The sequence below is a fragment of the Periophthalmus magnuspinnatus genome, chromosome 22 (genome assembly GCF_009829125.3).
Source record: "Periophthalmus magnuspinnatus isolate fPerMag1 chromosome 22, fPerMag1.2.pri, whole genome shotgun sequence".
NCBI lineage: Eukaryota > Metazoa > Chordata > Actinopteri > Gobiiformes > Gobiidae > Periophthalmus > Periophthalmus magnuspinnatus.
Window position 1 is genome coordinate 18,015,124 of NC_047147.1, and position 15,121 is coordinate 18,030,244.

General features: G+C 37.6%; 1 protein-coding gene across 1 annotated transcript in view; it reads left to right on the plus strand.

Moving 5' to 3' along the window:
- The first annotated feature begins 1,431 nt into the window (after nt 1-1,431).
- btbd7 (BTB (POZ) domain containing 7) overlaps nt 1,432-15,121 on the plus strand; it is a 29,313-nt gene continuing 15,623 nt past the window's right edge. Inside the window, exons 1-2 of the mRNA XM_033988897.2 lie at nt 1,432-1,752; nt 13,896-14,090. Coding sequence (XP_033844788.1) covers nt 14,009-14,090 — 82 coding nt within the window. The 5' untranslated portion in view covers nt 1,432-1,752; nt 13,896-14,008. The remainder of the gene's footprint in view (nt 1,753-13,895; nt 14,091-15,121) is intronic.

Here is a 15,121-nt window from a genome sequence, read left to right on the forward strand (position 1 = left end):
TTATCTTAGTCCCATCTCTGTCCCGGGGAGGAGCCACTGTTCATGAGCCAGAACACTTATGTAAACCAGTTCTCATCAAAAAGGCTCTAACTTGGTTTATGCATGGACTCACATAAAAGGGCCCAACTGCGATTTAGCCACTCCCATACACTGTATATGGTTACTCCTAACTTTCTGAGGGAAGCTTCAAATAAAATAGCTTCAGCATTTGACAAGGTTGTATGGCATCAGCCTTTTTCCAAATAGGAAATTAAATTAGGCTATGGCTGTGTGTGGCTTTGCTGTGCCCATGGCCCGGACTCGATAATATTGTGTTGTATGGCACCATCTGCTGGCACTAATAAGAACTGACCAGCATGAATTGTCACTCGGTTGGGTTATTTCATTTTTTCCATTCAGTTTCAATACAACAGGTCCACACAGAGTGTATAATATGTTGTATGCAGAGCTATACCGCTGGTAAAGTGCAAAATACTATAAAGTATATAAGTAAATGTAGAAAAGTTAATACTAAAACATCACAGTAGAAGGCCTATAGAAAACATAAACAGTTTTAAAAACAACAACAACAACAACAACAACAACAACAACAACAACACACAAACACACAAACAAAAAACCTTCCATAGACTAAAGACCGCCAGGTTTGCCTATATTGGTCTAGACCTGAACAAACCATTTTAAAAAAGCACAACTGCCCTATAATATTTAGGCCACTTCATTGTAAAGCCTTTGTAAAGCACCACGTGTAATTTTAAAGCCTAACATTGCAATCAGACTGTTAATTATGGTATTTACATACATTTAGGGGAAAATTGCCAAATGTTCATGCAAAGCCTTCATTTGAGTTTATTAGCCCGTGCACATTATATTAGAAGTCTCTATGCAACTCATTGACTATGCAGACAGACATGAGCAGCTCAAATCTCCACTGTCTAAAATGTGCCAATAGAGGTCGCTAGTAAACGCTTTATTGCCTAACTTTTGCTTTGATCCTGATGGCCTCATCAAAAGATCCGAGGTGTGTGAAGCGCGCGAACGCAAAGGAAATAGAGCTTTTACTTTCAAAATAAACTGTCTATTTTACAAATGACAGTGGATCTTTGATGTATTTGGGCAACATAGGCTACGAATTTATTACATTTTTGTTTCACATAACCACACCATGACAATCACCAAACCAATAAATAACAAAGAAGTCACGGTTAGGCTGTTGGATACGAAGCGAGGTGAGGCAAGAACAATATAAGAGTACATTTTAAAACATGATTAAATCTACCACTTGTAAAACTTGCTTTATGAGCTTGTGATTACTTGATTATCTCTACTGTTTCAGACGGCAATTCAATTTTCTGTTGCCTGTAAATATCTAGGCTTAAAATGTGAAAGGTCGAAACCGGATGCGCACGTGCTACTTTGTTAGCGCTGGGATAGGCCAAAACAACCACCCAACAAGGCGTTGTGCTACTATGGGGAAATACCGAGCACAAACCAGCAGAAAACGGGCTTGTTTTAGTTTGGGGTCGATGTAAATGAGACAAGTTCCCGTCAAAGTCGCTTGAACTCTGACCGATGGCATATTGAGGATTAAATGTGGACGTTGACGTCGAGCCGTGCGTAATGAGGAGAGTTGGAAAAAGAAGGTGTTGAGCTGCATTTTTTCTCTCTACCAGGGACAACTTGGATCGGAGTATTGGCAAAGTGCGGGCTGATCCGTGGAGAAATCCTACCCATGGAGCTCCCCTCTGTCTGGTAAATGTTTGAACAAGCTCTTTTCAACAGTTGCATCGCGGTTTACTATGGTTCTTTTCCCAGGCGTAAAGTCAAGCCAAGCGACAGAGCGCAGATAGCTTCTTACCCTAGCCTCTTTGGGTATGCTACTAATTACTGGGCTGCGCTGACTAGGTCTCCCCTTGCTAGGTTTAGCCAATTCTGTAATCCAAAGTTCATATTTCTCTCGATCTATTTCAATTTTCTGTCTTCAAATCACTTTAAACTCACGCTTGTTATTTGACCAGTGGTACCCCCATTACGCGCAACAATAGCCCCGTTTTAACCTTATGCTAACAAAGCAATTTCTTCTTGCACAATGAAATATAATACTCTGAAATAGCTTGCATAATTCATTTGAAGGGCAACCCGTATTTCTGCCCGTAATAACACAATTTTTTACTTGCTCTGCTGTTCTTCATGTTGCTGTTATTTGGTTCTGTCAAAGAGATGGGTTGTGTCTTGGCACTGACATCTTTATAAACCGTTATCAGGCTTTTAACTGGCAGGCTGAAGTATGTTATTTTTAATGTATTTTTATTAACCACATAACTCTCATAAATGGTATCTTGCAAAGTAGATGTGTGTAGTTTTTGTAAATGTGCTCAATTTGATTAACCAGTTTTCAATATTTGGGATAACAACTTCCAGACGGCATTATAAACTTGTATTTTGAAATAATATGTAATTTATGTTTATTGGCAAGCACAAGTTTTTTTTTGCCATGTTTGCTTTTTGCTTACATTCTTTTAGAGCCCAAACCAGACTCAATACTTGGATCTCTATGCAAACTGTCCTAATCCGTTAATAATCCGACATACACCTTAGATGTGTGTGGAGCATTTTTGGTGTTTTGTTTTTGACTGTGTTTTAACATCATTTTTCAAGGTTAAGTACATGTGTCAGTGCTCTGAGGGTCAGCCAATGACATGTAATTATTTGACTTCAGAAATCTACTCCAAGTGACTTGAAAAGTGCCATGCTTGTAAGTACTTGCCAGAGAGTAAAGTGAAGGAGGTGGACTTTAGCCTGAAAATGTGTTTACTTTTGCCTGTTTAAAAGGTGAAGGCAGCAAGGAGCTAAAATAAGCATGGGGGTATTGTGTCCTCAGCAGCCACTCAGTCTGCAGAGATTGATTGATGGAGCTTGTTTAGATTGTCAATCTGTTTTTTACTGAAGAGGCAAATTGTACTTGCCAAGTATGCCCATCTTGGACTGCATGATTTTGAGGGAATACTTGTGTTTTTCAGTCTTGCACGTTGTGCAGAAACATAACTCGCTGACAATCTCTTCCAAATATGCAGGTCTATATACTGCCAATAATACATATATTATAATCTATGCATGACAAGACTGCTACTTTGTTCATTTTGTGTCTAGGAAGTTTTTTTGGAAATGCATTAATGAGGCTGCAAGTGAGCAATAGTTTAGCAAAGTTATCTTTCAATGAAGAATAAAGTTAGTACAACAGTTTTAGCTAAACCTATAGTTCGATCTTCAATTATTAGTTTTTCATATATTTCTTTTAAATGCACAATAAATAACTTTTTAGAGGTGGCACATCACCTGAATGATTCCATGTTTGTACAAAGTTAAAGCCATACTTGGGTACATTTGAAGTGGAGACTTGATATGTTTTATGCCATACTGTGCCATTGTAGCCAAAGTAACAACACTGGGGGAAAAAAAAATCATAATTTTATTTTAGTCTATTAGTCTACATTATGTAACTTTTTAGCCAAAAACGTTACATACTGTAGCTTTAAAAAGCAATAAAACATTTTGATAGTCAAGTAAATATATGGACACAGTTGGGCCATTCTTTCCATTTATTTATCTTTTACAGTCTGGTGTCAAAAGCGGTTCTCAATATTTCTATCTTTTTGTCAATCGCCTACTGTAAAACTCTGCACATGTTGCACATCTTTTCACTGGAGCCAAATGGGGTCATAAAGTGCAATAAACCCACGTTGACTCGTCATATTTCACGGGCAATAATCATGTCTCTCATTCCTGCTTGCAGTGCAAAAGATCCCAAACTTGCTGACTGTTTCTCCCAAATGCCAGATCTGCGGGCCCACCTTCAGTTCAGATTGTTGGTTGACACAAGGCTAACCCAGAGACTGCCCACCATGACTCATCGGCACGGCCACCTTTTGTTTCCCCTGGCTGTCATTTTTCCAGCCAGTTCTGATTCCTGTAGCTTCCTCTACCTCTCCACTGGCACCGGGTGTAATCATTTGGACAGGCTGAATGACTGTTTAGGCTAATCGACCCAATTGTTGTTAAAATGCAGTGTGGAGGTTAGCTAGCAGTCTGTTTTGATTTCAAATATCAGTATTGTCAGTTAGAACCAAATGTGTTATTTGGAAAGGATGGAAATATTGAGCAGCTGTTCAATGCTGGTGCTGCTTGTTCATTTTGCTTTACCATGTGCTGTGTAGAGTAGACAGCCCAATTTAGTAGAACAGTGAGCATTTTGAATACAGTTTGAATTTAAAGATCCTATCCATGGGTTTCAGAATCAGTGTCATAGTGATGAACTATTTAAAAAAAAAAAAATATATATATATATATATATTATTTTTATTGTATTTATTTTTTATTATATCTTTTGAATAGGAAAAAGTCTTCAAAATGTTGCATATAACAGGATGCTGGAGCTTTAAGACATGTGTTGTTACCTCATCAAAAACATACCTGGAGGTGTGTTTTGTTTAATTCACGAATGTCTGTGTAACCCTTTATTATTAGTCTGTCTACATCCCCAAAGCTCAAAATCTTCTTCTAATGTCATGAAGCTGTAGTTTTCAAGTTAACAGCTACCTTTTACCTTTTGTTAGTAGAGATTTCAGGGCTGAAATTATCCAAATTATTCCAGTGAAGATGTATGGAGTTCAAAAACACAGTAAACACAGTGACATCACAAGGTGGAACAGAGTGTTTTCTGTTTGAGAGAAAAATTCATACTAAATATGCAGGCTTTGTATGTTGAACATGTCTGTCTGAAACAAAGCAAAACTCCAGGTATGTTTTTGATGAGGAAACAACATTATAACATAGATCAGAAAATGGTGTAACAGAAGCCCTTTAATGTCATTGTGACCATTTATCACTGCTGTAATTACAGTAGAGAGTAGAGATTGAGATTGTGTCGACCTGAATAGCCTTGATAGTAACAAAAACAAACATAGATAAACTTATGAATTTAAGGAAACTACCCGCTGGTAAATGCATGTTCCTGTTTGCAACTGTGAAATTTGGGCGAGGGTGGCAACATTTCAAAAACTACATATATTCTATAGGCAATAACATGGTGTAAATGATCATGTGGTGAAATTGCAATGTTTTGTTGCCACACACAAACTGACAAGAGGCCGGCCATTTTCCAAATCTATATATTTTAAAATTCTACATATAACAAAAAATCATTATGTGCTACAACATGCTTCTTGGTTTTCACAAAATTTGAATTGACTTTAAAATTACGCTGAAATATCTTTATATCTGTGTTTGGAATTAACAAAAAGTTGTTGTTTTTTTTCAACTCTTGCAAGTTTTTGATACTCTTCTGTCTCTCTCTCTCTGTTTGTCTCTCTGTCTCTCTCTGTCCTTCTCTCTCTATCTATCCCTCTTTCTCTCCTCCAAAGCAGCCATTTTGGTATTAACTTGAAGTTGACAAAATTATGTCTGCACGATATTGGGAAAATTTGCGACATGCAATGTGGCTGTTAAGAACTGCTTATTAATATTTCGATATTTTAATATACTTTTTGACTCAAAAAACACATGTTCACAAGTGAAACCCTGTCAAAATTATAACTTGGCAGAAACAAAACCAGGACTAAAACAGAGTAATTTTGGAAAATCAGCTTTATATAACATTCTTTCAAAAAAACTTGATGTTATTGTGATATATTGAGTAGGCTGATCAATATTGTAATATTGATACTTTTGTGGTATATTGGGCAGCCATAGGTGAAAAAATACCCACCTTTTATTGTTACTATTCTACTATACTATACTATATACTACTATTCCAATAACAAATCATTAGAGTCCTACACTATCAGCATCGTCTTAGTGTTGAAGTGTCCCTATGTATAAACTACTATCCCTCTCTTGTCCCATAATGTGAATGGAGTGCTGGCCCTGTCCTGTCATTAGCACCTGGCCGTGTGCCGGTGTCAGCAGCCCCTGTCAGGTGTGGAGCTGTGGAGCAGGACCTGCATTCAGATGAGCCTCTGTCTGCTCTGTGGAGGGGGTGTTCTGTTGGCCATATGGTTCAGGCATTCACACATAATCCGCGGGTCAAGAAGTGCTAATGTGCAGACTGCCAACATGCACTTTATTAGGTCTTCATATCAGGAGGAGACAGGGAGGTTACTGTTCTGCTGCTTTATTATTCATAAAATAAAATAAAAGAATTTGAGAAAGTTCATAGCAGTTTGAAAAGTATTTGGTGGGTCAAGCTAATCCATCTAAAAGTTTTTTCTCTTTTCTTCTAAAGCTGCTCATATCATATCCAGAATGGTGATCTACACAGTATGAAGGAATTTAAAGCATTTCTCAAAACCTTTTTGAGGGCTGATCTGAGTGACAAGTTTTGCAATTGTGATTAGATATGTTATGTTTTAATAGGATTCTGCTCAAAGCTCACATTTTAAGTGCATCCAAGAGAATATGCAAATAGACCAAGAACTGACAAACTAGTACAAGAATCACGCTTCAGAACATGTTTGTACAGACCCTAAACTACAGGGTTAGCAGCTTTTTTGCACTTTGCTGAATTTTGTTTGTGGAGGAAATTATTAGAGATGACCAATATGTTTTTTTTTTTTTTGTAGCTAATGCCGATACTGATTGTTTAGAAAGAAACTGATGGTCGATGAGCTCTGCTGATATTTTTGGGCCGATATGTAGGGCAGATTTTCTTTTATTGTTTAAACATATAAATGTTATTTATATGTATTTTTTTAATATATATATATATATATAATCATTTTATTACATCCAGTCCTGTTTTACTACAGACTGGATAAGAGAGCAGTGAAGTCACATTTTGTGTAGGGCCTCTGCAGTAAAGCTTAATACATATTCTTTAGGCGGCTGATTGGCCCAAACTAAATATCTGTCTCTGCTGGAGATTTAAGGCTGATAGCTGAAACGCTAAAAAGTGCATGTATCAGCTCTCTCTAAAAATGATGGTACTTCAAAAGTTGCAGCCTTTGTGATTTACTAATTGTGTCCATTCAAATTATGATTTCAATTTGATTTCAGGTTGTAGCCCTACTTTTTTTATTCATGTTGTCAAAACTTGATGAATGTAATAGGTCTTTTAACAATTTAGATTTTGAGAGCCTCCTTGTGTAACTGTTGCTCAGTGTGCCTTTGTTAAATTACATTGTTAAAAAATTGTGTTTTTGCACTGTCAGTGCTGAAAAGAAATGAATTTATCACTAAGGAATTTTCATGGATTTTTCTAGTAAGGGCATTTGAGGATAAAGCATTTGCCCATATCCCTAAATGAAAACCCAGAATTTTTAACATTACGAGACCAGTCCGGTGACTAACCTTTTCGCCTGCATCTTGTGAAGTCTCTGTTCTTGCCCTGATGAGAAAACCCCTCTAAATGATTAAGTGCCCTGGCTGTCACCTAAATAAATAATGCATCGGCATGTTCCTTTGGCAAACATTTTTTCTTCTTTATTGTGGGCATGTTTTGCGGTTTTAGCACCACCCTTTTATCTCCGCGGCCCTTCGGCGAGTGGCTCATTTCAATGAAGCCATCAAGATAAGTGCGGTAAGGTGAGCCGTTTAAAAGAGCTGTGTGTTTGGGTGAAGGGGAGCGAGGGTGGGGGCTGGTAGAGCTTGCTGTCACCTCTCATTAGGAAGGCACAGACCAGCCCCCCCTGCTCTTCGTGGATGCCTGCGGAGCCCGGAAATGCTAAAAGAAATTCTGTCCCCTTCGCCAGTGTTCGGGGATGTGTCTGATCCAGCCGAGTGAGTCAGGTCTTTGGGAAATGCGGGCCCCCAAATGATGCTTTTAGGATTATCCTCAGCTGCTCAAGTTTCGTTTCACTGTGGTGGTGGGATTGCCTTGCTAGCTGGTGGTACTGTCTGTGCAGCATCGTAAGTATTCTACCATTAGTTCAGAAGGCTAGTCTGGAAAATCTCTAACTGGTCTAAAAATAAGCTGAATAAAAAGAATAACTACCAAATAAAACTTATGTAATACCAATTTTTTAAGTGAAGCTTAACACTAAATGCGTTTTATTTGCCACAGAACTGTGTATGGTGTTTTGATTGCACTAAAATTGCCAATACACAATGCTAAATAGATGAATCTGGTTTTAAAAAAAGTACTACATGACATCACACAGAGCTTCCCTGATTAAAGCCAGGTGTTTCTGAAATGTGGATATGTCAATCAGTCTAATTCAATCACACAGTTCCTCAGACCCTGCCCCACTCTCCCTTTAGTCCTCCAAGTACTGCCCAATTTTAAAATAACTATAGCAACAGCGTGTATTTAAATGACATTGGTATTAACTAAACAACACATTTTGACTTTAATCAGTTTTATTGATCAAATAACCTGGGCAATATGACAATAGTTCTTATTAATAACAAAAAGCTATCAGAATCGTAATGAAACTCTGTGGAAGCTGTCTGACGTTTAATTATGCTGATCATATTAATGGGAAAGTGTAATGACTGTGAAACAATCTCATTTCTGTGGCAAAAATACAGAGTAAGATGAAAAATATGAATATAAAAATAATTGAGGGTGAAATGAGTTATACAGATTTGTACAAGTAAACCTCAAAATGGGAACTGCTGCATGGTATTAACGATTTCCCAGTCAAATTGTTGTATTAACAAGCTAAAAAGCTATTTTAAAAAGCTGTTTCACTAATGCCAACAACTTACATATGATTATTTTTGACTGTACAAAAACATTTCTTGGTACCATCCAAGATTGTCAAAAGTATAAGAAAATCAGATTCTAATCAATACTAAAACTAGTATTGCAACTAGAGCAGGTATCAATACTAAAAAAAAGTCGCATTCATGAGCCTTTCCTGAATAGCTTTAGAATGATCATGAGCTGTATCAGAACAAGTATAAGACACATAGACTAGTATACGTCCTTGGAACACTACGGAACCTACAGGAACGATGAGGGATTACACAGATAAAAGACCAAGATCAAGTTTGAAATTTTAGTACCATGACAACGTTACCATCAATAAAAAAACCAACAGTTTACAGCCGTTTTACCACATCCATATACTGTAGTTGCTATGTTTAGCAGCAGCAAGCCCCATAACAATTGTATCACATGTCAAAATGCATTGCTCAATACTTTGGTTATGTTTTCCTCTAACTCTGCTCTGCTCTGCTGCTGGGACTAACCCCGCTTTTTTGTAAACAAGCCGGCGCACTATCTCGGGAGCCCCTTCCGCCTCTCCTCCATATTCAAAACCCAACTTCTAATTTCGTCCCCGTGCATTGGATCCCTGTGAAGATGTGACGCATTCAAAGGCGTCTAATGAAATAAAGATCACCCTGACGTTCAGACTGCAAACCAAAGCTGTGTTGTGACTTCTGGGTGAGGCTGCCGTTCTACACTCAAACCCAGGGGATGCTGTGCAGTTGTCAGGCTCTCCGGGGGCAGGCACAGTGATTTATTATATGGCACGATAGGCAAGGAGTAGGAGCCAGCTGAGATTAAACAGACCCCCATCAGCCCCATTTTCACGTCTCTCTTCTAGCAGTGTAAGGGGTGTTTGTAGCCACTGTTGGTTTGGTTGTTGGCCACGTGGTGTAATATAATTGGTAGATTTTGAACATCCAGAAAAGGTCATTACAGGTCATGGAAAAATCTTTAAAGAGACAGTACCTGATTTATTTCATGTGTTTCACGTCATGTACTGATATTTTGTAAAAGCAGCTCTTAAGGTCAAAATGAGACCATTGTGTGCTGTCTGTGTCCAGTTATATACATTTATATTTATAGTTTTAATCGGCCGCAAACTGAGACGAAAGGGATGTTGCGCTGTTAGCATGCTAATTGTTGTTAGCAGTGGCATGATTGCTAATGTTCATTTTGCCTCCTGAAAAGTTTGGACCTCTGCAAACTAGTTATATTTTCACATGTAGTAGTAGTAGTAGTAGTAGTAGTAGTAGTAGTAGTAGTAGTAGTAGTAGTAGTAGTAGTAGTAGTAGTAGTAGTAGTAGTAGTAGTAGTAGTAGTAGTAGCTTTTCAGTTACTTCTAGATTTACAGTACATTTGTGCTGGGTGTAAAAATTATTGTGATTATAGAGTAATTTGAATAATTACTATTTTGTCATTTTCAGGAGACATTGTGCTACCTAAACAATTGCTGACTTTTTAAAATTTAAAATTACAAGTTAGCCCTTCCACCATCTAACATTTACCATTGCAAGGGGCCAAGGCATATAAAAGTCTGCATGTTCCAACTTAAAGCATGCTTAAGAGTACCATGTTTGAATTGCCTTATTATGGATGTTTAGCTTTATATTGGAGCACCCAAAGGAAACCCACCCATACACAGGGAGAGCATACTAACCTTGGTCTGGGAATTGAACCTTGCACCTTCTTGCTGTAAGGCGCTGGGACTGCTAACCACTGCTAGCCACTGTCTTGCCTGTTTTTATACTGTGGTCAATATGAGACTGATATAGAAAAGTAATTGTTTTCCTGGAAATCCTGTCAAGACTGTATGAAAAATAGACCACAAAAGCCACTCGGAGCCCCGCTGTTATTGCTGGCCTGAATCGGCTGGGGGGATGAGATTGTCCACGCTGGTTCTTTCCGACACCTAATTCAATATTTCATTTAATCTTTGTCCAAGGCGCCATGCAAAGTCAATTATTTATGATCTCGTTCGGCGGTGTCAGATTGGGCCCATTTAATATGTTACACACCTAGCATTGCCTAGTTCAAAATCATTCTCTCAAAATGGCTGCATGTTGTGCCATTATAGCTGTCCTACTTTAATTTCACCTGCGCCCCAGAAAAAGACAGGGTATAGAGTTGTCTTTTGTCATAATCATGCCCTCGTCTGTGTCACATAAGATGCATTACAGAAACATAAAGTTAACTTCAATAATGTGGTAAAGGGATATCACTGACAAGATTATATTTGTAATAAAACGTTAATGCAATAGAAAGCATATTGTGAAAAAGAGTCGGATAAATTGCATTAGCTCAGTCAAAATGGTTATGCTGGTTGGCTCTTAGTTAGTAAGGCAGCTGGATTTTAATTGTTTTAGTAATTAAAATTTTGTTCTAGTTGACTACCAAATTATGTTTTGTTAAAATTGGTTTACGATAGTTTACAAAATTCTCTGCAGTTCTTGTATATGTAGTATAGATTTTAGTATCTATTAGTCTCTGATTTTTGATACTTTTGACAAGAATTACCATGGCAATTGTGTAGTCCTATTTAAGACATGGTTTAGCCCTAACTTAAACGTGGTATAGACCTATTTATAGACCTGGCTTAGATCTGCTGGTACTCGGGGAAACCAAATCTTCCTTTTGTGGAAAGTTTGAGAACCACTGACCTGGATCAAATTAAATCATGATTCTAATTTGAAAATGTTAATGATTTGAATAAATAATAAAATAATAATTTAGATTTTTTTCAATATTTAACATAAAAGTCCTCAGTGTTTTTTAACTAGAACTTTGACTGTGAAATGATTAGAAATGAGCAATACTTTGTCATATCTTGGATTAAACTAGAGATATGCGATGAGGTAAGAGTAGGACTAGTTCCATTGACTATCATGGAGAAACCCAGCTTACATCTGCCTTAGATTTGCTGTCCCTTGCCAGTGGGTGTTTCCTGAGGGCCAAGCAGAGGAAATCTGTGCTAACCTCGGCCACAGTCCACACACTTGACGATTACAGATACAAGACTAAACATGCATTCTTCAGATGGAGACAGCCACTCTAAACAAAGTCCATGTTGTCTCCTAGATAAATTTATCCACAAATTGATTTGGCTTTTGAACTAAAATGTGTAGATTTGCTGTTGCACATAATGGGGGTGGATGTAGGCCTGTTACAGTAAAAAATGCTGAAGTTCGATATATCGCTGAAGAAATACGATTAAGGATAATATTCAAAAAAAATGTATGCCACTGACACAACCCTAAAGTGTAATTATCCCCAAAAAACTATTCAAAATATACAATATAGTAAAAAAAACACCAATTAAATAAGTTGCAGAATGAAACACTTTGGTAGTGAATTTGTATCTATAATGAGTCATGGAAGTTATTTGTTCAACCCACTACAGCTCAAATCTAATTGGAGAACAGGAAAAATAACAAAAAATTCCAGACTAGTACCAAGAAAAAGTCTCCATGATTCATTATTAAAGTTTTAACAGATGGTCGTGGTCGATCATCAACTTCATTAAAAATCTGACCTCATCAATTGTGATCCCAGTGACATGTTACTTAACCCAGAAGTACTTTATTTTCCCAATTCTTTAAGGGTAAAAGGGCAATGTAATCACTAATCTCTTTTGTGTAATTTTATTCAGGCATTTTATTAGTTTGGTTAAGTCATCTTTCTGCGAGTAACTGTTACCATGGTAATGCTGCTCCTGCATGTTTTTATTATTATTTTTTTTTAAGTAACATAATTCTGATTTGTCTTGTCATGACTGTGATGGACAGCTCTTCAGAGCATTCAAATAGAAAATGAAATGCTAATAGCTTTTCTTTATGCCATACTTGCTTTTGCTTTGCTTTTTTAAAAATAAAGCACAAAAGGGTGTTTTATGCTGCTAAGATGGTCATTAATATTATCTTTATTTACAATATGTTATGTAGTAAAATAAATTGTTTTGACAGGCATAAGTGAGAATAATTTTCCAGGATATTGAAATGTATATCATTGTATTTACTTGAAGAAGAAACATTTTTGGGTCAGTCAAGTCATAAATGGTTTGTTTCAGTTGTTATCAATTATGGATAAATATGTGACGTACCTAGGTCTGTCATGATAAACACTATATGTTCTCATTCAATATAAGATAAGTGGAACTATCATTTTTGGGGGTCAGTATTTATCGTGGACACTACTGGGAAATCTTTGATTATTTTTTGGCTATATGATAAGATTTGAGCTGTTGAAGCTTGAATAAATAACTTCTGTGACTCATTATAGACACAAACTATGTACTTAAGGGTTTTATTTTCATTCTCCCATGTATTTATTGCAGTTCATAGTTTTTAACTATATTGTAGATTTATAATAGTTTATGTGGTATAAATCGGCCCTTGGGTGTCAGTGGCATAAATTAGTTTCAGTATTATCATTTATCGTCTATATTTACTTTAGCAATATATCGAACTTCAAAATTGTCTTATCGTGACACCCCTAGAAGTAGCATTATGCAGCCTGCCCATCCATAGGAGTCTATCTCTCCTTCACTATGGTTCTCCTTGAGGTTTCTTTTTTCCCTCTGGGGTTTTGTTAATTTTTCCTGCTGAAGTAGGATCTTAGGACAGGGAACAATCTGGGTCCGTTCTCTGTTTACTTCTTTGAATGTTGGTTAATCTGTCTGTTATTGACCAATGTCTGTTTCACTGTTGCAATTTCTGTTGGTTAAAACAGTGATCTTATTAAACTCTAAGAGGCAACTGCTGTTTTGATTTTAGGCTTTACAAATATAAATTGAATTGACTTGAATGCTATTATGCCACTGACACGATAACCCTGAAGCAAGATCCCTTCACAAAAATATTCTATATGTCCAGTAGTGTTGATCAACATGAATTGCAATAAATAAAAGAAGAATAAAAAATATAAATAATAAAGAAATTATTTTTTCAACCCTCAACCCCATCTCATGATAAATGCTCCCCCAAAAATGTCACATATTGAACAGTAAGTCGATATAGTATTAATTGTGACAGAACTGAAAAAGCAGAATCGGTGCATTTCTAACTATAACACTTTTTTCATTTTGGTTTTGGTTATGAAACATCAATGTAACAGCGTCTCAAAGCATTTCAAAAGTGAAGCCAAAGTTGTCCCTCTTTTAACCCAGCCTCCTTTGATGTTGTTGTTTTAGGGCTGTCCTGCTGCGCCCGGGCCCCTGAGCGCTGGCATTCGACCTGCGGAGAGGAGACCAGAATGACTGGGCCAGAGGGGCAACCCCCGTACAGCATATGAAGAGCAGAGAGGATGGGTGCCAATGGGTCCAGCTACCCACACTCCTGCTCCCCGCGCATAGGGGGAGGTTCACAGCCACAGCAGACCTTTATAGGCAAGTATCAATATTACACCAAACATTTTACTGTGCTGAAATCCTGTTTCATTTCATTTCTGCCAAACAGTGTCTTAATCTTGATACCAGAAACGTTACGGTGCACCTTTAACCCTTTAAGGACTGAGCACACTATGGGCCAGTATAGGTCACCTAGACTTTTATATTCATATTAAAGGAAGTATCAGAATTTACTGCATTTTTTCACACATCTACTTCTATTTTACACTTTCATCTGTATTTTTTCATTTACGCATCGAATAAATGACTGGGAAAATCCCCGCAGCACCCGCGCTCGCAAAGCAACAGAGGCAGATTACCGTAACTGACGGAAAAATATTTAAATAGCCCCGTGCCTCCGCTTTGAGACACTGTTTGAATTTACATGAGAGCACGACTGGTTGCGGAGTTACGCTGCTGGAAAGTCCGCATCCGCGCGCTATCGCCGACGATAGGATCCGACGCTAAAGGGTTAAGTTACTAACAAGCCAAAGATTACTTGATGTGTACTAGCATGTACACAACACAGGACTTCTTCTTTGTATGGCTTATTATGAGGACAAATCATACTAGACTTTCAGGAATAAAATAACATTAGCAGATATAATACTTGCTGGGAGAAATTGACACTTACATATTAGTTGTATACATTTAATATTTCACTTCCCCTTTCCAAATGCAAAACTTTTTTAAACTCTGCCTCCCGGCGACCTCTCCTCTTTGAGCTGACCTGTGCTACAAATCTGTAGTGTTAGATGAGATGAGTATGTGGGTCACGCTGATGGATGCCACAGAAGTACAGGCTCAGAGAGCGGACCTCCTTGGCACAGCGCGCTCTGACGTCTGAGCCCCCTGTCTCCTGCCAAACACAAGTGTTCACTGTAATTGACTGCACCCAAGGAAGTGCGTGGGCCTAGGTTCACACAAAGACAACGTCCTCTGGCTAAGAGGCTAATTGGGTTTTAGACTGCCTTGTACTGAGCTTTTGGCTCAAATATAAAAGATATGAAAGGATTGTGTCTGCTTTGAAT